General features: G+C 43.5%; 1 protein-coding gene across 4 annotated transcripts in view; it reads right to left on the bottom strand.

Moving 5' to 3' along the window:
• The window catches only part of LOC101065712 (nucleosome-remodeling factor subunit BPTF), a 29,070-nt gene that overhangs the window by 7,826 nt on the left and 1,148 nt on the right, over nucleotides 1-20,096 (bottom strand). The window contains exons 2-27 of one of the 4 annotated variants that reach the window (XM_011619518.2): nucleotides 18,261-19,083; nucleotides 14,914-14,965; nucleotides 14,530-14,698; nucleotides 13,530-13,781; nucleotides 12,785-12,982; nucleotides 12,190-12,375; nucleotides 11,887-12,062; nucleotides 11,222-11,401; nucleotides 10,903-11,084; nucleotides 10,633-10,764; nucleotides 9,754-9,883; nucleotides 9,486-9,621; nucleotides 9,081-9,380; nucleotides 6,954-8,913; nucleotides 5,706-5,830; nucleotides 5,288-5,416; nucleotides 5,012-5,162; nucleotides 4,884-4,923; nucleotides 4,504-4,720; nucleotides 4,175-4,321; nucleotides 2,284-2,414; nucleotides 2,097-2,208; nucleotides 1,481-1,686; nucleotides 1,067-1,307; nucleotides 385-677; nucleotides 73-186 (exon numbers count right to left, since the gene is read on the bottom strand). In XM_011619518.2, coding sequence (XP_011617820.2) covers nucleotides 73-186; nucleotides 385-677; nucleotides 1,067-1,307; nucleotides 1,481-1,686; nucleotides 2,097-2,208; nucleotides 2,284-2,414; nucleotides 4,175-4,321; nucleotides 4,504-4,720; nucleotides 4,884-4,923; nucleotides 5,012-5,162; nucleotides 5,288-5,416; nucleotides 5,706-5,830; nucleotides 6,954-8,913; nucleotides 9,081-9,380; nucleotides 9,486-9,621; nucleotides 9,754-9,883; nucleotides 10,633-10,764; nucleotides 10,903-11,084; nucleotides 11,222-11,401; nucleotides 11,887-12,062; nucleotides 12,190-12,375; nucleotides 12,785-12,982; nucleotides 13,530-13,781; nucleotides 14,530-14,698; nucleotides 14,914-14,965; nucleotides 18,261-19,083 — 6,782 coding nt within the window. Of the gene's footprint in view, nucleotides 1-72; nucleotides 187-384; nucleotides 678-1,066; nucleotides 1,308-1,480; nucleotides 1,687-2,096; nucleotides 2,209-2,283; nucleotides 2,415-4,174; nucleotides 4,322-4,503; nucleotides 4,721-4,883; nucleotides 4,924-5,011; nucleotides 5,163-5,287; nucleotides 5,441-5,705; nucleotides 5,831-6,953; nucleotides 8,914-9,080; nucleotides 9,381-9,485; nucleotides 9,622-9,753; nucleotides 9,884-10,632; nucleotides 10,765-10,902; nucleotides 11,085-11,221; nucleotides 11,402-11,886; nucleotides 12,063-12,189; nucleotides 12,376-12,784; nucleotides 12,983-13,529; nucleotides 13,782-14,529; nucleotides 14,699-14,913; nucleotides 14,966-18,260; nucleotides 19,084-20,096 lie in introns of all 4 variants that reach the window. The other 3 variants (XM_029850640.1, XM_029850639.1, XM_029850642.1) reach the window with 3 other exon arrangements.

Below are 20,096 nucleotides of genomic sequence, written 5' to 3' on the forward strand. Positions count from 1 at the left end.
GTCCTTAAGTCTCAATTATTCAATCAATTGTACTTAATCCTAACATCAAATCACAATTTGTAAATGTTTTACCTGTCCGCCCTGAGCTGAGGATGACCCAGTCTGTTGTATCTGAATAGGAAGCTGCAGTTTGATGTGCTGTGGCAGGGCGCCTCCACCCTGCTGGGTCTGCAGCTGAGCCAACACCTGCAGCCACAACACAACCGATATCAGATATGGTTCGCAGAAATCTGGTTTAGCCTTTATTTAAAAATATTTATTCAATGCCTTCCCTTCAGAATATCATCAAAATAAGTATACAGATGTTTTATAGCACATTCAATTAGTCAGATTGACCATTTTGGGTACAGTAACAAGTGGTTCAGTGGCCTTTTTCAGTCGTACCTGCACCTGCTGCTGGAGCCCCGACATGCTGATGATCTGCGGAGATTGCTGTAGCTTCAGCTGCGCGGTTCCCCCCTGTGTTTTCACCTGGAGCGATGTGGGTGACTGGGTGGGCATGTGAGCTTGCGTTTGGTGGGGCAACTGGCTCTGTGGACTGGCTGACGTGGGTGCGACAGTGGTGGCCAATGTTGTCGTCCCTGCCTGAACCGGAGTAACAGCCTGCTGGGTGGGTAGAGCTGGACTCTTGATGGAGGCAGAGTCAGCCTGGCCAGGAACTGTGGTGGCTGGAGTGACTGAAAGAAAAACAAAAAAACAATGTAACCGTGTACATTCAATAAAATAGATGGATGCTGTTAGAATTGTCAGAAATAAAAACTAATCACTCCTATGTATGCTTTATGTAGCGGCCCGGCGGTATTTTGTAAAGTATGTAAAGCAAAATTTGGCGATTCAAAAAAATTGCAGGGAAGAAAAATCCAAACATTTGATGCATAACAAACTAAACTAAAAAAAATGCTTGATTTAAACACACAACGGTAACTTGGCCTTCCCCCAAAGTCCATTTCTTTAATGTTACTTTAAGGCATATCTTCAGGGCATATATTCAAACTTTAAAGTCAAAGAATTCAAAGTCATTTAGTCCTTAGATGAGAAATTCATGTCTTCAATAATGCCATCATACCTGTGCTTGGTGTCGGAGTGGCTGCGGAGGCCATGGGTGTAAAGAGAAAGCGCTGCATCTGGCCACTGGGAAGTGCTGCTTGCATTAGCTGCTGTCCGGGTCCCGGGATGACAGTTACCCCTTGAGGGATGACCTGCAGCTGTCCAGATGTCTGTCCCTGGCCTTGAACCATCACAGTCAGGGTCTGTTGACTACCAGGGACACTGGTCTGCTGATCCACACCTGAGCAGACCTGCTGCTTCTGCAGTGAGGCAGAAAAAAAAAAAAACATGCATAAAAGATAAAAAAAAATGAAATAAATTGACAAATCCGTTAACAATTTTCTTATCTCAAAGCCAACTGTCACATGCATTATGTGGAATTGAGGCCCCCACGCTCACATCGCTGCTGTTGTGAAATCGATTCTTCACTAACCTGAATGAGCTGGCCAAGCTGCGCCAGGGTAAGTTTGACTTGCCCCTGGCCCTGTGCTCGTGGGGTGCCTGCTTGTGTTTGTCCTGTAGCAGTGGGGCTGGCTGCACTCTGGCCACTTACGGTGGCAACAGGGCCGGTGCCAGCAATCGCTGTTGAAACGGCCTGGCCGCGAATGATCTGCGTCACCACTTGTTGTCCGCCCTGGCCTGGAAGACAAAAGTGTATTACAGTGCTTGCTAGACATTTGGAGTCGGTCCGTACATTGATTTGCACAGCTTTAACGAGTTAGGGTCAAAATTGGACTTGGAATTTATTCCTTTTTCCAGTTCCCATGTGAGAAAAATGGATAACTGACGGGAAGATCTCATCCTACAGAAAGATGGATAATCATGCAGATTTGTTCATCTCACATTTACATGCGCTTCAGTCGTCCAGTCACAGTCAGATTGGGGCAATAATTCATTTTGTCCAAGTGCCAAATAAACATACCAAATATTAATGGGCATGTCAGTGTTCATCGACCCAAATGTCATCCAAAACTCATCATTAACATGGGTAATTTAATTGGGTTTTATTTTTACTATTTGTCGGAGAAAAAGATGAAAATAATTTCTACCTTGCTGCATTACAAGGGGAGTTTGAATCACGGCCTTTCCCATCGCCCCCGTTTGCTGGATTGGTGTCCGAATGACAGTCATTCCTGGACGGATCTGACCGCCTGCCAGAACCTAAAACAATAATGTAAAGATATTAAAACGTGTGTGCAGGAAGGTTGTGATGTACGTTGAGCGGAGGGGGTGTACCTGTTGCTGGGAGCCAGGAGTGCTGGCCCTGATGTTGAGCACGTTAGTGCGAGGTTGCAATGCGGTGTAGGTCTGGGAACCACCTGCCGCGCTGGATGGGATGATACCCAACACCTTCTGCTGAACCACACCTGCAGGCGGCAAAGGCATGATCAGTCTGGACAACACGACTACAGTAAGAAGGGAAAAGTGCAAAAGGTTATGTCTGTTTAAAATGTAGGAGAATCAAAACGGTTTGAAAGCGAGGAAGCGATTCAACCATAACTAATACGGTCAGTGATGCAAATCGGTGGTTACAAATGCACGGTTGTTTAAAAATGCTGCACACTAAATTATGTGTGTGCTTCTCTGCTGGCCCGGCTTTTGATCCCAGCTACGGTAAATAGTCGAGCAGGTAAACAACATCTTCAAAGACTCACTCAATGAAAGCTTGGGTTTCCCCCAACATACTCAATCCCCTTCATACATTATGCATGAATTCAGGTCCGTTTTTTTTCTTCAAATTAATCCGACAAAGGAGGCGTTTCATATTTGCCCAGCAGGGTATGTGCTTTAATGAACACACGTGAAGCTGGTGGTGGTGGAACCGTAAGGGTCCCTTCTCTCATTCTGCTACCTTCTACCAGTGTTTTTTTTTTCCCCCCATCATGAAACCATTCAGGTAAACGTATACATCAAGGGTTTCCTTCTTCAAATACATGTGTAAAATCCAGCCGAAGGACCGGTGGAGTAGTTTCACTGGTCGCCCACATCAAAGATGCTTTTCTATGAACTGACTGTTTGGAGAGGTTGGGGAGTTTGGACTCTGGTGAGTAGAGAGCTGTACTGTTATTCAAAAAGATTGGGGAGGGGAGGGGAGGGGGGAAGGAAAAACGGAATCCTTCTATAGAGGGCTACCTGTTTGGGAAACAGACCTTTGGGCTAAACCTGTTTTCCTGTCTAACTTCCTTAAGCCATTCCAAAATAAACAGGGCAGCCAAATCAAACAGTCACGCTGGGTAAATACACGTCCATTAAACGGTTACACTCTACCTGAACTTAATTTTGCTTTCATGGCAACTTCAAAGGTAAGAAAAATCACTTTCTTTGTATTGATGGTGAATATCGTTCCCGTCACATTTGCTGATGGAAAATGTTTTATTTCAACAATCCTGGATGATGCTTTTGTGTTATCATCAGTATTCAGTGAATGGATACTGCAATGTGGTACTTAAACACTGTCTGGAATCATTTCAGTAAAAAGAATATTTGAAATGCCAGACATGAAAAAATAAATCTGACTGCTGCAAACACATTTAGCGCAAGTGGGAATTGGGCTGAAATCACGATTTTACCTACCGAGTAATTTTTATGGACTTGCAAAATGTCATCATGTTAAGTAAATACCGAAACCACTACAATGGTTCAGATTTTAAAGCATTATCGTTTCCACTTGTGCTAATGTTACAATTTTGGATGCCACTAACTCAACTAATGGCCTCCTGTTAATGAAGACATGGGTTCATCTGAAAAAAATTGGATGAATGGAGGGACAAACATATTTCAAAAGATGCAGCTTCTCTGATAAAGACTCACACTACCTGCTGTGCAAGACAAAATGGCAGCCTGAGTAGAAACTGCTTGTATGCCAGGATCACCCATAGCAATAATCAAACAGAGGATAATGCCCGGTAAATAATAATATACTTAGACCCGCATTAGCAGCCGTCAACATTCAAAATGACTGAAGGCACACCACACCTTTTAAAGCACCACAGGAGGTGGCTTGGTCAGCAGCCTGCTGACCAGTTTAACCAGTGTGTTTTGACACATCTGAATATTTCCCCCAAGGAAGCCCAGAGGAAGTAATAAAATACAAACATGCTTGCAATGAAACTCAAAGCTGCCATACCTCCTTGTGAAGTTGGCACGTTGACTGTGACGATCTTGCTGTTGGCGGGCACCGAGAGCTTGGTGGTCACTACTTTTCCACCCACCGATGTTCCTGTAATCTGGAAAGTTTGCCCACTAGATGATGTCATGGTGGTCTCCGAGCCTGCTACGAGACAAATAAGTAAAGATGACACGAAACCTGGTTAGTGTTTTCTGGCCTAGTACTTCAAATAAAGGCAATCATCAAGATCACATCATGTTATCATGGCCGATTTAGAAGCAGTCGGGTGTCTAAAAGAGCTTTAATGACTTATACCATAAAAGCTACAGAGAATCTACAAATTATACCTTGTGTGCTTTGACCCTGTTTAACCCAGGTGGCGAAAGACTGCTGGAAGTTCTTGTTCTGCTGGAATGTGATGGGGGTGCCCATCTTGGTGGACAATACCACCTTCGTAGCTGGGGTACCCTGACCTGAGATTGAGCCAACAATGACTTTGGGTGTAGCAGCAGGTGTGGCTGAGGTGGGGGTGGCTGTGATGTCTGATTTCTGCTCCAAGCGTTTCTGAGATGGAACACAAAAGTACATCAGCACAGAAACATTTTAAGAATCCTGCAAAAATATTCTATACGTGTATTCTTTTCTAAATCAAATGTTATGAAAGATTTATTTTACAATTTCTCTTAAAGTGGTGGTGTCATAAATATTTTACATAAACCACAATCACCTTTGCTTGTTCAGCTGCCTGGGCCTTTTCTTTCTCCACCCTGTGAAAGGAAAAACGCATTGGACATGTTAATAAGTCTTTCTGGGAGATCTGACATATCTGGTCCGACTCTGGCGGGACCATCTGACCTTTCTGAGAAGGCTCTGATCTCCCACAGGTCCAGCTCCTCCTCAGGCACCCATGTCTCGATCACCACCGGGCCGGTTTGCTTGGCGGGTTCTTGCTTCTTTGGACGCAAGGCACTGGAACGCAGTCCTTTTCTCTGAGGGGTGTGGGTCTCTGAGATGGAAGCCACACAGAGAAAAATGTGTTTATGCTTTTGTTTTGTGAAAAAGAGATGAAAACCAAATAATTTGGCATGCGTTATAACAGCAGCAGATGTCAACAGCGTAACCTTTACCGACCTTTGGGAGTCTCAGGCACTCCAAGCGGGCAGATGATCTTTCGGATGCAGTACTCCGAGCGAATTCCGTAGGGCCCCACGTCCCGGCGCTTGATGATCTCAGTGGTGGTGATTTCAGTTTCCGAGGTCTCTGTAGTAATGAGTGGGGATAGGGCTGGATTGGTATGGTGATGAGGATGAGAGCCCAAAGATCATGAACAAGAGTGACACCCAAAGAAGAATACAAAGGCTTCCGTCTTTACCAAAAGCCACCATACATAGGACCACAGAACTGTTGAAATCGAGGATTGGACTTCAAAATTAAATAAATCTGGACCTCAACATATAAAAGTCAAATCACACTTTCCTACAGCACAAGTCAGAAGGAAAAAAAAGCACCTTTCCGTGAGAAGGATGTAAGGCTATGAGCTAGGACGTACCCGTACGTGTGGTGCCACTGCCAGCGGATGGTTTGACGGCCATATCATCCCATCTCAGACAGGCCCACAGGAGCCGCAGCATCAGGCTCACGCCTGCTAGCGACTTTGCTGTCTGGAGGCGATACCTATGAGAAGATGTAAAATTCGTCTCCACGTCACAACTCTAAACAACAAAATCACAAGAGCTAGTATAGGTAGGTCAACAAAACAAAGGTGAGCTCAACGAAGCCCCTGTATCATAAACACCACTTTTTCTCACAATACAGCACTGGTATACAAGGCTGGATATAACCCAGTGACAAATATTTCTTCCATGTAGAGTTATGGAAAAGGATGTTTGAAGATGAGCTTGGCAACCATTACAATGATGTGTTTTAGCGGGATTTGGCAGACTGTCTCTTTCCCAAGTGTCGCCACAGGCAGGAAAATGTCGCTGGGTTTTAAGGCTGGAGCAGTGCACAAAGTGAGCATTCTGACACCACCTTCACCACCCGATGATTCATGACCACTTGGCCACTTTGCAGCCTGGTCAAACTTAGCAGAGGCCCCTGTGTGACACCAGTGCTGCTTTAAACTGTAAACACCTCAGACTAGCACCAGAAGGAAGCCAGGGCCCACTTCACCTGATATTTGCACCTGTTTCCTGTCCCAATTGAAGAGTGGGTAAAACTGATTCATACTTACTACTACTTATACATACTGCTTCTTTACTAAGCAGGTTTATTTCTCTGAAATTTAAACGACTTGTTTTTTGATATGCAAAAAGAGTCATTTCTGTTTTCTCCATTTTGACCTCTGTTCTCCACCACAGACAATTTACTAAAAAAATAAACAGTGAATTAGATGAGCTGAATCGCCTTTTTTCACAGAGTTGTTTTATCTAAAAACCGTGTAGTCCTACTGCTCCAAAGACAAAAATTAGATTTCAGCTTTACCATTGCACTTAAAATAATATCCATGCGAATGACCTGTCAGGCAAAGTGATTTAGACTTCCTGCTGTTGTATCTAAGCCAGAGGTTTATCTGTGAGTCCATCTGTTAATGCTACACTGCCAAAAGTAGTTAATCTAGGACAAAGCAGACATGGACAGACGTCTGAGACAGACATTTACAGCCATATAATTGCGCGTCCTATAAACTCTGCATATATCAAGTAAAAGAAGTAAAATATATATGGCTCAAAGCCTTAATTATATTAATAATGCAATTAGTTCTTAGGGTTCAAGATAGTAAAGGGTAAAAGCTCACCTCCATGTGAGGCCAAATGTGGGCCTGGGTGAAGGATATGGCCAAATGTCCCAGGCTGGTTTAGCATTGTAGCTAAATATGGGCACGTCGCGAAAACCACCTCGTCTTCCCAGCACCTTCAAGTCATCGTGCGGTAGTACGAATATACTTTTACGGTTGCTCTTTGTGACAAACTTGCAGTATGAAGGAAGGGCAGTGTCTGAGCGTGTCTTCTTGGTGCGGGAGAACCTGAGGAGGCGGACGCGTCCCTTTGTTGATGAATACTCCTCATGGCTGACAGTAACCGAGGACACCGACACTTTCCCACTGGGGCTTAACGTTGACGTGACAGACATCTTGTGGTCTTGTGTCACCGTTTCGCTCTGACTATCCTCTGAGTGACTGTCAAGCCCAGAGGAGCAGATTTTTGTCACGGTCGTTTTGGTCATAGTGGAAAAGGTGGAGACTGCACTGCTCTCCGACGTTGACGCCACGGGTGTAAAAAAGTCCTCAGAGGTTTTGGATGGCATGACTTTTGTTTTTGTTGACACCACTGTCGTAGTGGTGGTTATGGAGGATGTGGCTACCTGGGTGATGATGGTTGTGAGTGGGTCTGTCGTCCTGGTCTGGCTAAACACCTCTGAGAAGTCATTGCTTAGGCTGGATTCCTCTGCTGAGGGGATAGGGGAGGGCGCCATCCGTATGATTTTGCACACAGGGGTGGCGTTGTTTTCCTCAGACTGAAATGGCGAGGTGCTGCTGCGCCGCTGACTGCAATGAGCATCATCCTGAAGTGCACTGACATTGTTGTCTACTCTTGACATCTTCAGCGGGGGGTTATAATCCTGGTCCAATATTGTTCTCTCGCAGTCCATCTCTGGTTTAGAAGTTTGGTTTGGTCCGTTTGCACCACCTTCTTTGTTTACCTGGGTGGCTAAGTCTCCGTTGACTAAAGGTTTTTGCTGCAGGTTGTCCTTTAGTAAGGGCCCCAGTCCTTCTTCACCAACTTTACCAAAGCTGTTTGTTCTGGGCTGGGTGCTATTTGTTAGCGTGCCATTATTTGTGCTCATCACAGAGCTGCTTAAAACACCATCACTCCCCGAGCCATCATTACCATTTACCTGAGGTAGAGGGGAAACTGATTTGAGTGTGCCATCGCCTTCTGTTATATCTCTGTTGACATCTTGCATATTTTCATTGTTCTCCGCCAGCCCCATTCCATTTTTCTCTTTACCTGAATGAAGGGACCTAAACGCTTCTGCACTCTGCTGATTGGGTTTAGGTGGGGCTGTGTTTTGACTACATTTTTGGTCAAAAATTAAGGACCCTGTCCTTACAATGTCCGAATTTATGTTATGCTCATCTGTCTTGGTTTCATTTTCCATAGAACTATGGATTCCTTCTTCTTTAGAGTGTTTGACACTCTCTTGGCCTGAACTCTCTAAAATAGCTTGTGTTGGCATTGTAGTCCTTTCCATCAAGTCTCCCTTTAAGTCTTGTAAAGAGATAACTTGGTTTTGTGACGATAAAGAATCATCACCTGTACAGGTACTGCATCCGTCGTTGGGGGTGGATCCTAGAACGGGAGATGGAACTTGTTGAGCTCCAACTTCTAGTGACCCTGGAGTTTCTGCTGTGGAAGGTTTCTCCACTTTCACAGTTTTGTCAGGAGCAAGGTGTGTCTGGGCAACGTGATGGGGCCTGATGGGCGATAGTGTCTGGGCCGGAGTATTCAGTGCTGAGGTTGTGGGAGATGAGGGTGTAGGAGTCTGAGGTTTGGGGCCAGAGATCTGCTGTCTCTGTCTCTCTTCAATAGAATGTTGCTTCACCCGCCGCTCCAGCAGGCTGTCCAGCTTGGAGGGTTTGACTCTCTTTTTGAAGGGAATACGGGTAACAAAGCCAAGGCTGACATCCACTACGTCATGGTTAAAAGGTTGTGCGGGGTCCTCTGTGGACTCTTCCTTTACGAAAGTCTCTTCATCTGATAAAATGGAAAGAAACAATAGAATAGAAAGAAAATGAATTTCAATCTACATAAAAAAAAGTGAGAAGTTGCCCTACAGTTTACATCTATTTTAAAGCATTTAGAATCTTGTTGTGCAGTTTTATCTCCTTTACCATGTTACATAATCAGTTTTAGTGACGTACTTTTATTTTCATTCGAGACAGAGTCCGGTGGGTCCAAGTCCATCTTTACAGGTGAATCTTCTGCAGGCGATTCTTCTGATTTTCCTTTTTCAGCCTCCCCTTTTTTCATTTCCTCCTCCACCATCTCACAAGACTCTGAATCTGCAGATGGCAGGTGGTCGAGTGGAGACTTAGGGGGGCTGGAGGGGTCTTGGCCTTTTGTTATACAGCTTAGGACAGCAACTCCCTGAGATTCTGGTTGGGGAACACTGGGCCGATGACTCAAGTCCAGCAGCGTACATTTCTTGCCGAGTTTAGCATCTATACAAAAAAAACAACACAACACAGAACGCAATTATTATCCATCCATCTTCTACTGCTAACTTGGAGAAGTTGTCAACTCAAGTAGTGAGGATTCCACCAGACCTTCTAGTTCTTTGCGATAGTTGGCATTGGTGTTGCCAGGAAGCCGGGGCTCAAACCGTGGCACATAGGTCTTACTGATCCAACTCCAGCCTCCGTAGCCTGTAACGCGATACTCCTCTCCTTTCTGTTTCCACACCTTTATACATAACAGAGGAATAATGGCAGAAAGAAAAAGATGGTACAAGTTCCTAGAGAACTTTGTGAATTACAAATAATTGGGGTTGGAAATTACTAAATGGACAGATACTTGGGGAAATGGGTGATATACCTGATGTTTTATTGGAAAAGTGTACTTGACCCAGGTAGCCTGCTGCAATGTCTCCTCATCTTCCAGCTTCTTCTCCCTCTTTTTCACTTTCTCCTTCTCCTCACGCTCCATTGACGTCATGCGGTTTAACCTGAAAGAAGTAGTTTGTTTGGCTTTAAATTAGAATAGTAATAGTAATCTGTTCCATGATTCCAGGCTTTGACTAGAAGCAGAAAACTCGTTTGTACCACAGAAACGGTGACACTGCATGACTACCAACCTCATTTGCTACACTGAAATAAATCCAACCCTCTTCAGGAAAAGAGAAGCCAATCCCAGCCCATATTTGGCCTAGCATTTTCATTGCATGAGCATTAATATTTTGTTTCTTTTCAGTCTTCAGATTATTATACCCTGATTCTGACCATGGAAAAAATGCTGTTAGTAGCATTCAATGAACGTTAAAGTTCTTTTTTTTTTTTTTACACATTCACGGGCTGACCATTATCATGGTTCAATATTTCAAAATGGGCTGTGGTTTTTGAACTGGCATTAGTGGTTGGCACTGGCAGTGCACCTATTATAAATCAATATTGTGGTTCACAGCTATAGACAGAAATACAGATGACTTAACTAATCCAAACAGAAATAAACTAATCACAGTAGCTACAACATAGCATAAAAGCTCTCTCTCTATATATATATATACATATATATTTATCGGTTAGGAATGGTATGTGTGGAAACAAAATTTAGCTGGGGTGGACCCTTTGATCCAAACTATTTGTGCGTATTCTCATTATTATTGCATTAGTTATTGTTGTATGTTTTTGAAGCAGTGGACTGGATTTATTGAACAAGCATATGACTATTATTCACAGGTAATTATCTATTGTGTACCTGGTATGGCCCAATGAGTCCTTCCAGAGGGGTAACATCGCCACGGGTTTGATGGCACACTCCAGAATGGCCAAAGCCAACGCAAACTCTCTGGCCTTACTGCACATTTGAACTGCTTTGATCCAATTGGTCCTACAAAACAAGTCAAGAATCAATTTTTTCCCCCCAACTATTTAACTGGATTCAAGCTTTGGTTTAAACATCTTTGTTCCGGACAAAGAGCAAATCACTTCAAGTTTGTCAATTCTGTAACAATTAGTTGATCTCTACCTGTGTGAGGCCCAATTAGGGTGCATGAGGGGTGCTGGCACGTTGTTCTCCAGCTGAATTATGGTGAGTCTCAGCGTAGAGATGGTCAGAACCTTGGAGCCATTAATAGACCCGTTCCACTTAAATTCTCCAGCTGCTGTCATGCAGAACTTGTGGGAAAGATGCCGCCTCTTGTCATGGTCCTGGGTAAAAAAAAGATTTTTTTTACAATAGATTAGCACCGACCATTGTGGCGGGAGATACTTTTAATAACAAAAAAGTCTTAACCTGCATTTAAAAAAAATTAAATTAAATTAACAAGAAAACAAATAGAACTTGCCTCTCTGTGCTGGTGTTTGTTGAGAGCCACGGTATTTGTGGTGTACTGGTTAACGTAGACGCGGTACTTCCCCTCCTGGCCAAGTTTGAAGTACTGGCTGATTGTCCCCTTCATCACAACATCCTTGCCGTTTCGCGTGCTAACACGGGTAATGTCACCTTGAGCATTAACGACGAGTACCTGCAGAGAAAAATGATTCCTTTTAATACCTTCTGCAAGAAGCACATTGATAAGCATACCTAAAAATACATTACAAATGCATGCTTAAATTTACAGCAGTGTGTTTGAAAAATATCAAATTATCTTTTATCTATTTCATTATTAAAGCCACAGAAAAGGCTCTTAAGAGCAGATTTTGTTTTTTAGATTTAGATTCAGCTTTTTTTAAATTGTTATTCCGCATGTACAGGTACAGAGCAACCAAATGCAGTTTAGCATCTAACCAGAAGTGCAAAAAGAGCAGCAATTGCAGATATAATAATAAGTAAAAAATACAGTTGTGCAATTTGTAACGTTACGGTACTGTACAATGATTTACAGGTTGTTGTTATGAACATATTTTACATATGGTTATGTACATTAAATGCCTTTGACTATAAGTGCAGAGACTATTTACATAAAGCTATTACTATTTACATTTTGCTATCATTTACTATCATTCTTACCTCTTTGCCTTCCTTAAAGCCTTTGTTGGCTTCATGTACAGCAGCAGCCACCTGTTGGTTCTTAAGCTGGCTCAGTTTGCTCTCTGGGTTCCTCAGCCGGGTCACCATACGAGTTGCTGCGGACTTCTTGCCGCCTTGATTTGCTCCCTCACCATTAGACGAATCCTTGTTTTCACCTGGAAAACCAGGGTGTAAAATCCTTATGTGTTAAAAATGAAAAGAATACTAACTAATCTTTTAATATTTACTTCATGTCAACTGTTTTAGCACAGGAGATAGAATTGTGATGTGATGTTGTCAGACCTGTGTCATCAAAGCAGGCTAAAGATGACTGTGAGGACTTGTCAGCAAGATCTGGAGGTTCTGGACCTCTGGGTGGCACCGATGATCCAGCGCTGCTGTTGCTGTTCTCTTCACTGGTGTGACAGGGCTGGGTCAGAATGTGGCTGCCCTCTCCACTGACAGAGACAGCGTCTAATGATGGGGAATCTAAAGAAAAACCAGACCGTTACAAGGAGAAAAAAATCTGTACTTTTTCTTGTCATCATACAGTATTTATTTGTAACACCCAGCAAAATGCAAATAATCACACAAACACGTTATAAGGAAAAACAAAATGAGGTTCTGAAAGAGAAGCAGGTGATTCATTTTGGAGATTCAACGTTTCCCTGCGGTGATTCGGAGATTAAGGCTGTGGCGCCCCCTAGTGACAAAAGATGTGTATAACATGCACCACAATGTGTTGCTGAAGTGTTACAAAAAGTGCAAAGAATACCGCTGTACATAAGCAGATGTGAGAGCTACATGCAAAAATCAGCAGGGGCTCAGCAAAGTTGCAGTAAGTAATAGTTAAAAAATCTAAAGGAGATTAACATCACCTTCAGGTGTACTTATATACCTTCGGTGATGTCAGAGACCTCCATATGAGAATATCCCTCTATCAGTGGCTCTACTGTGGAGGTCGGGGGCTTAGGAGCCTCAGTGGCCGAGCTACAGCTCACAGCCACTGGGGTGCTTTGAGTCGAAGCAGAGGCTGTCTGAAGTATAGGTCCATCTTTGAGGCTACTGTCGCCATCGCCTTCTTGGACAGTAACAACTACAGATAAATCGCAATCACGTCAATACCGCATATCCTGTTTAAATTCAACAAATCATGGAGAGACAATGGAAAGAAGCAGTGACAATCATGAAGGCCTTCTTTCTACAGATGACATCGAAGAGAGAAACAGGCTCCAAATGAGTTAAGTGAACCTGAGGTTTTGTGCACGCCGGCACAAAATGTTTTACAAGTAAAAGTGCAATTCTGATTTTAAATATCATGAATGACGTTAATGTTGTTATACATCAGCTCACGCAAACTCATTTCAATCCGTAATATTTTCTTTGTTCCAATTGATAATATAAAGTCATTAATCAACCTATATTTGCATACATGTTTGGTCTTAACAACAATGAAACCAATTCTTCCATCAATAAGGAAGTGCACAATAGTGCTGATGTCCTTTTGTTCTGAGGGGATGAAAACAAAAGAATAAAGAAATAATAAAGAAAATCAATTTTCCACATTCAAATTTGCAGTCTCTTGCTGCATAATAAGTGTGTTAGAATTAACCGCACTTTCACAAAACAAATATTTCAATCACCTTCGGTTTTGACGCCATTATTGATCTCTTCTGTGCCCGCATCTTTTGAGTCCTCCTCCTCCTTTGCGAGAGCTTCAAACTTCCCCTCAGGCTGCCCCTCATCGTTGAACTTAGGATCTACATCTTCCTTCTCCACATCACCCTCCTTCCTCTCCTTCTCCAGCAGAGCCTTGTGGGCCTCCTCGGCAGCCCGCCTCTTCACCTCCTGCAGCTCCTCTTCCTTCTTAGCTCGGAACCGTTCTAGGATCTCCTCTGGAAGACACAAGGAAAGCGTCAGTAAAGGACAAAAACTGGACGCCGCAACAAAAATAGATAACCTGAGAAACTAATAAAAATTCTCAAAGGATCAATACTAAAAAAAAATTAAAGTATGTCCAGCTTATTTAGCATGATTGCAAGTGAAGCCACATCTGTAGGTGGAGCCATAGGGGTCAGTAGTGTTCTTACTTGACAGAAGTGTTTCTAATTGACCATTTAAAATGCATGTAAACCAGCTCTAAAATGATCTCCAGTCCTTCTGTATAGAGCAGATGCTCATAAATGACTTCACCTATTAGCTTCTGCATCAAAGTTAAGGTTAAAATAGGAGCAATGTTTCAAAGGCAGCTCGATTATTTACAACTCAGTTGTGGCGTCCATTAACAGCACAGCATCCACAATAATGTACAGACGATTCTTTGAGTATCCTGATGGCCAGAAGAGGAAAAAAACCTAAGCATTGATTTGGTGGAAACACTTAAGATAAAAGGGGGAGGAAGAAGGGAAACTTAAGGGCTGATGTCCATACAGGTTTTCATTCATGCAGATCATATTAACCCATGAACATCCAGCAAATAGTCGACTGGACTCTTGAAAGCAAGTCGAAGATGTTTCATCCATAAAGAAAAGAGTCAACAGCAGAAAACATTAGGGGCGCATTGTGTGAGAAAGGCAGTCATAGAGGATCAAAATGGGGGCATTTAATTTGGTAAACTAAAGAAAAGAACAACAAAGTCTTTACCGTTAGCTGCAGTGAGGAAAGACTTGTTGTTTCCACGAGTCTTGTTAGTCAGGTCCTCATTGATATCCATATGAGCGTGCACCTCATCCCTTATCTCCTCGAGGGCCAAGTACAAGTCCGCCTCCCAATACTCCTTATCCAAACAATCAATGACCTCAGCAAGCTGCACCTGAAGAAAGGAGTTCGAAAGGTTCGATTAACACGATCTAAAATACAGAGACATTAAAGCAGCAGCAGAAAAAAAAAACAAATTGCAAAATTCTGAATAGACCATTTACTACAAATGGCAGAGCCAGTCCACATAGGAGTGAAACAGAATTATGGATCATCGATCAACGAAATGCGTGAACACACAACTTCACTGAGTGGAAGAGAAGAACTTACCTTGGTGCTGTAGTACCAGATGGTTTTGTCCCCCTCCTCACCATCGTCCTCACTGTAGGACAGAATAGAGCATTAGAAAAACAGAATAAGGTAAAACAGGAAGAGGCGCTCTGGAACATTTTGTCTAATTGGGTTCGCCGAGTGTAAACCCCTGAATTCAAGTCCACTTAGAAATGAACTCTGACATTAATGATGCTTCAAAGCTTCATTCATGAAAGAAAAATAACCAAAACAACCAGCCTAGTGGGCCCAAGCCATCTTTGGGCAAACGATTGGTGAGCATTTCCGAAGTACCTTAATCCTACACAGAAACGGCTATATTCCCAAAATAAAATAGTAAATAGTCAAAAACAAATGTTGCTTTAGAACAAATGTACACATCATTGAAATTTTTTAACATTTTGATGCCTTTCTGCACAATAATGGGAGCTGCATGTTCCGGTGTATTGCGGTGTTGTGAGGAATGTGATTGGCTGCTGTCACCCGAGGGCGGGACTTAGTGATAGGTCAATAATGCGGAGGTCACAGGTGTATAATCTGCCATGACCTTTCCTGAAGGGAAGAGAATTTATTTTTGCTGTGGCTGCACTAAACACGTGAAAGACATTAACAGAGGATTATTCACAAGCCAGCACGAAGATGAGGTCGCCATTTTCTGTTTGAGATGTAAATGATCACAACAAACCGGTTGTATGAATTATCTGTGAATCATGACCATATTTGTATGGAACTGAGGACATAAATGATTCCAATTTTACGGAACAATTCATCTATAATTATCCAAACCTCAACGTTTATTCAATGCTAAAAATCAATAAATGTGCAAAACCCCTGATCCAGCCTAATATGCTTAATTTAAAATGGTAATTGTTTTTTTTGGGGGGGGATTAATACTAACCCAATAAAGATGTACTACCATAATTTCCGGACTATAAGACGCTACTTTTTTCCTACACTTTAAACACTGCGGCTTATTCTACGGTGCCTTTTTTCTATCGGCCGCTAGGGGCGCTCGAGCAGAAAAGGTAAGTGAGACAGGTGGAATATACAGTATGTGTCGAGGAAGACGCAAGTTTAATGTAACTTCGCGCTTTGTGTATGAATAAAATTAGCATAAACAGACCCTCATTATGGAAAATACAACAAGAAATGCATATGACGCAGCTTTCAAGTTAAAAGCAATCGAGCTGGCCGATAAAAAAGGCAACAGAGCTGCTGCACGTAAACTTAACATAAATGAATCGATGGTGAGACGCTGGAAACGGCAGCGGGAAGAACTGGAGCAATGTAAAAAGACAAAAAAAGCTTTCAGAGGTAATAAAAGCAGGTGGCCCGAACCGGAAAACATTCTTGAGGACTGGGTGAGCACACAAAGAGCAGATGGCCGAGGTGTTTCTACTGTGCAGATCAGACTGAAAGCAAAAACAAGCGCCACCCAAAAGAAAATTCAGGATTTCAAAGGAGGACCGTCGTGGTGTCTAAGATTTATGAAACGAAAAGGTCTGTCCATCAGGACACGGACAACTCTGTGTCAGCAACTCCATCCCGAATATGAGGACAAAGAGAGCAGAGAATTCCACCGGACCAGACGACATCATGAATATGGATGAGGTACCTCTGACGTTTGACCTGCCCCTCACCAGGACCGTCAACAAGAAAGGTGAAGCATCTGTCACACTGAAAACAAGCGGCCATGAGAGGACTGCACTGCATCCGGAATGAAGCTTCCACCAATGGTCATTTTTAAGCGGATTACTATGCCGAAAGAAAAACTCCCGAAAGACATTGTCGTGAAAGTTAACACGAAAGGGTGGATGGTAGAGAGCGTAATGAAAGAATGGCTGACTGAGTGTTATGGCAAGCGACCGGGAGGATTTTTTTCATACAAAAAAAGCGTTACTCGTTTTGGACAGCATGAGGGCCCATATTACAGATCCTGTGAAAGCAGCCATCAGGAGGACAAACTCCATTCCAGCTGTGATTCCTGGGGGCCCAACAAAGTATTTGCAGCCACTCGACATTAGCGTAAATCGTGCATTTAAAGTGGCCCTCCGAGTTGAATGGGAGGCTTGGATGACCAGCGGCGAGAAGTCGTTTACCAAAACTGGCCGCGCGCGGAGAGCAACTTTTGCACAAGTCTGCCAGTGGATCCTGACAGCGTGGAGCCGTGTGGAAAAAATCCACCATCACCAACGGGGTTCGAAAAGCCGGTCTGCTGCGTGACGGAGAGGACAGCACAAGCTCCGGAGTGAATCTGCCTCAGGATGAGAGTGACACTGATAGCGCCAACGAGAGAGAGACTGAGAGAGTGTGTGGCGAAGAATTTCTGACACTATTCCAGTCCGACACTGAGGAGGAAGACTTCCACGGTTTCAGTACACAGGAGGAAGATGAAGACCGCTCTCGGTGACTTTTACCGGTATGTTTTTTTAACCAGCCCTGTTGGTGCTGTGTTATTGCCGCGTCACAGGCACTGTTTGAAAAGAAAAGCAAAGGTAGTGTAGCGTGTTGGGGAGGGTCAGTGTGGGAATTTCCCAGCATGCTTTGCGGCAGTGTGTCTGTGGGTTCAGGTTGGTGTTAACCCTGTTTTTGTTCATTGTAAATGTTATCTTTTGCAACTTTCAATGTCTTTCTAAAATTAGATTATGCGGCTTTTAATCAGGTGTGCTCTATATTCCGGAAATTACGGTAAATGTGTTACAGATGTTCAATTCACTTGATGCCCAATGGTTTTTAATAAAAAACACAGAGAGAGTCTTGGTGTTTGGTCTAACAAGAGATGGCCTTAGCACATCATCAAGGTTAGGATGGTCACTTTCCCTAACTGTAGTCTGATGTATGAGGGAACTCCTTGGTAATAACATGTGTCCATCCAGCACCTTGGTGTATTGCCCAGACATATTTTCAAAAGGCAGACAGCTAAAACAGTAACTTCACCTGCCTTATTATGTGCTGGTGAAATGATGCATGACTTGTTTGTTACAACTGTTCCCGAAATGATTGATTATGTTACTCATACCGCCAACGGTTAGGTTCTAACAATAATAATAAAACTAGGTACCCTTGCTCTTCACACAGCACATGTGTTATTACTTGATAAAATATGACAATGTTTTTCCACTGGAAATATAATTCCATTCTCCCGACATCCCAAAATTCCTGTAAAGGCAAAGGCGAACCCTTTGTTAAGCCGTACAATTTGTGCAAATGCATTGTCACTGTATGCGTTTAGGTAAGAATCAGCCGAGCTGCGGTGCCAAACATTACGAATGGGTCATCGTTGTAACGATAAACGTGGGCGTACTTGAATAGATTCTACATGCTAAAATGAAATCTCGTGAACTTACACAACGATGCGGCGGTTCAGAAACCAGTATTTACGGTGGTGTCGATCGTATCCGACAGGCAACTGTCGAAGAAATGGTCTGGTCCTCTGCACTTCGGGGATGCAGTCCGCCACCCCAGGTACCTTGTGTGCCACGCACACCTCACACTGCCATTCGTCCTCGGGAACCTCCTGCAACGGTGGCTTCACGCACTCCAGATGGTAAACGGCTGAACACGTTTCACAGCATAGCAGGTCACCCAGGCGGTGACATACCCTGCAGTGGTCGTCGTAGGCAACCACGCCTTCTGACATCAGCTCCTCACGGGCAATGTTGGTTGCCAGAAACTGGTCCACCAAAAACTGGAGAACTTTGATTTTGCTCTCTAATGGTTCAAACGGGTACTCCTCCTCCTCTTGGAAGGGCAGAATATGCCGGTACTCTGGGTCACTCTCACAATATGCCCGCAACACCTCCGGCCAAGTCATACCGTCCACAAAATATAGAGTGGAGTTTACAGAGTCCTTCACATCAGCAGGACCAAACGTGGTGTTAGAAGTGTCCTCCTCTCTGAGAATAGCTTTAAGCAACGAGATATGAGTCTCTGCCAGGAGCGTGCACTGTTCCTGACTGGCCAGCGCTGCACAGAAATCCTCAAAGCGGAACGGAGAGAGCCGCAGGACCGAGCCAAAGTTGCGGAGGACTTCATAGACAGCCGATGCATTGAGGAGATGTGAGGTAGGGATTACTAAGTCCTCTGAAGACTTGGGAAGCTCAAGGGGAGGAATGTCTTTCGCCTCAAGTATGGGAGACCGGGGTCGTGCAGCTCGACTTTTTCTCCTACCTGTGGGATGTGAAAGGGGGGGAAATAAAAGATTAAAACAACAATGGTTATGTGCAGAACGACCAGACAGTATTTAAAATGAAGGAAATAATTTTCTGCAGATTTGAACGAGCAACCACATCATTAAAACTAATATAGGTGAGGCTTTATGGCCCTGTATGACAATATTGGAAAACCAAGAGCCATTCCATGGATGTATTTGATGGTACTCGTCAGTGAAGATTACTGGAAATTTGATTATTTATGATCCAACAGTGCACAGAGGACAGGCGTCACAACGACCTCCTCAATTCAGAGAGTACCGGTACATTGCGCCTTGCTCTAGCGTAATATATAAGAACGCTCGAAAGACACGCGTGCATGACACAGCGGATGATCGCTTTACCAAAAGTGTGGAAAACCACTTTGCACTGGGCTGGATGAAGATAGATGCAATATCCACACCCGTGGTGAATGGGTTTTATTCATTTATTAAGAATTTTCAAATCCTGAATTGATGAAGTTTTTTCTCCCTGTGTGGAAAAAAAAGTGAAGAGAATATTTCTGCCTGAAAATTGGTGCAGAAAGTCTGAGATAACTGTCAGACTTCCGGTGCATTCTTATGCAAAACCCGTGCACAAATTGATTTTTGCAGACAAGCGTTCATCGACGAGGCTCCTGCTGTAAGTGGGGATTGGATCACTTTCGAATTTGCACCTTTGATAAACATGAGAGGGGTTACTATGGTAACGTGGACCACGCACCGGTGTCATGGCTTGACGTTTGTTGCAAGAGAGGGAAAAGAGCGGCTCTTTTCAAAACAAACGCGTCAAATTCATTTATGCCGATCGCCTAGAGAAAATGTGGTTCCCAAATAGTGTCAAAGGTAATGAAAGTCCTGCAACAGTGTCCTGCAAAAAATAACCGATTGGAAGGACATATTCCAGAAATAAAACGTGTTGCGGGGTCGTGTGCACGTTGCATCGTGTACTCGTGGGGAAAATGCAATACTTTTACAAAGAAAAGGGGCGAAT

This window comes from Takifugu rubripes, chromosome 17 (assembly GCF_901000725.2).
Source record: "Takifugu rubripes chromosome 17, fTakRub1.2, whole genome shotgun sequence".
Taxonomy (NCBI): Eukaryota; Metazoa; Chordata; class Actinopteri; order Tetraodontiformes; family Tetraodontidae; genus Takifugu; species Takifugu rubripes.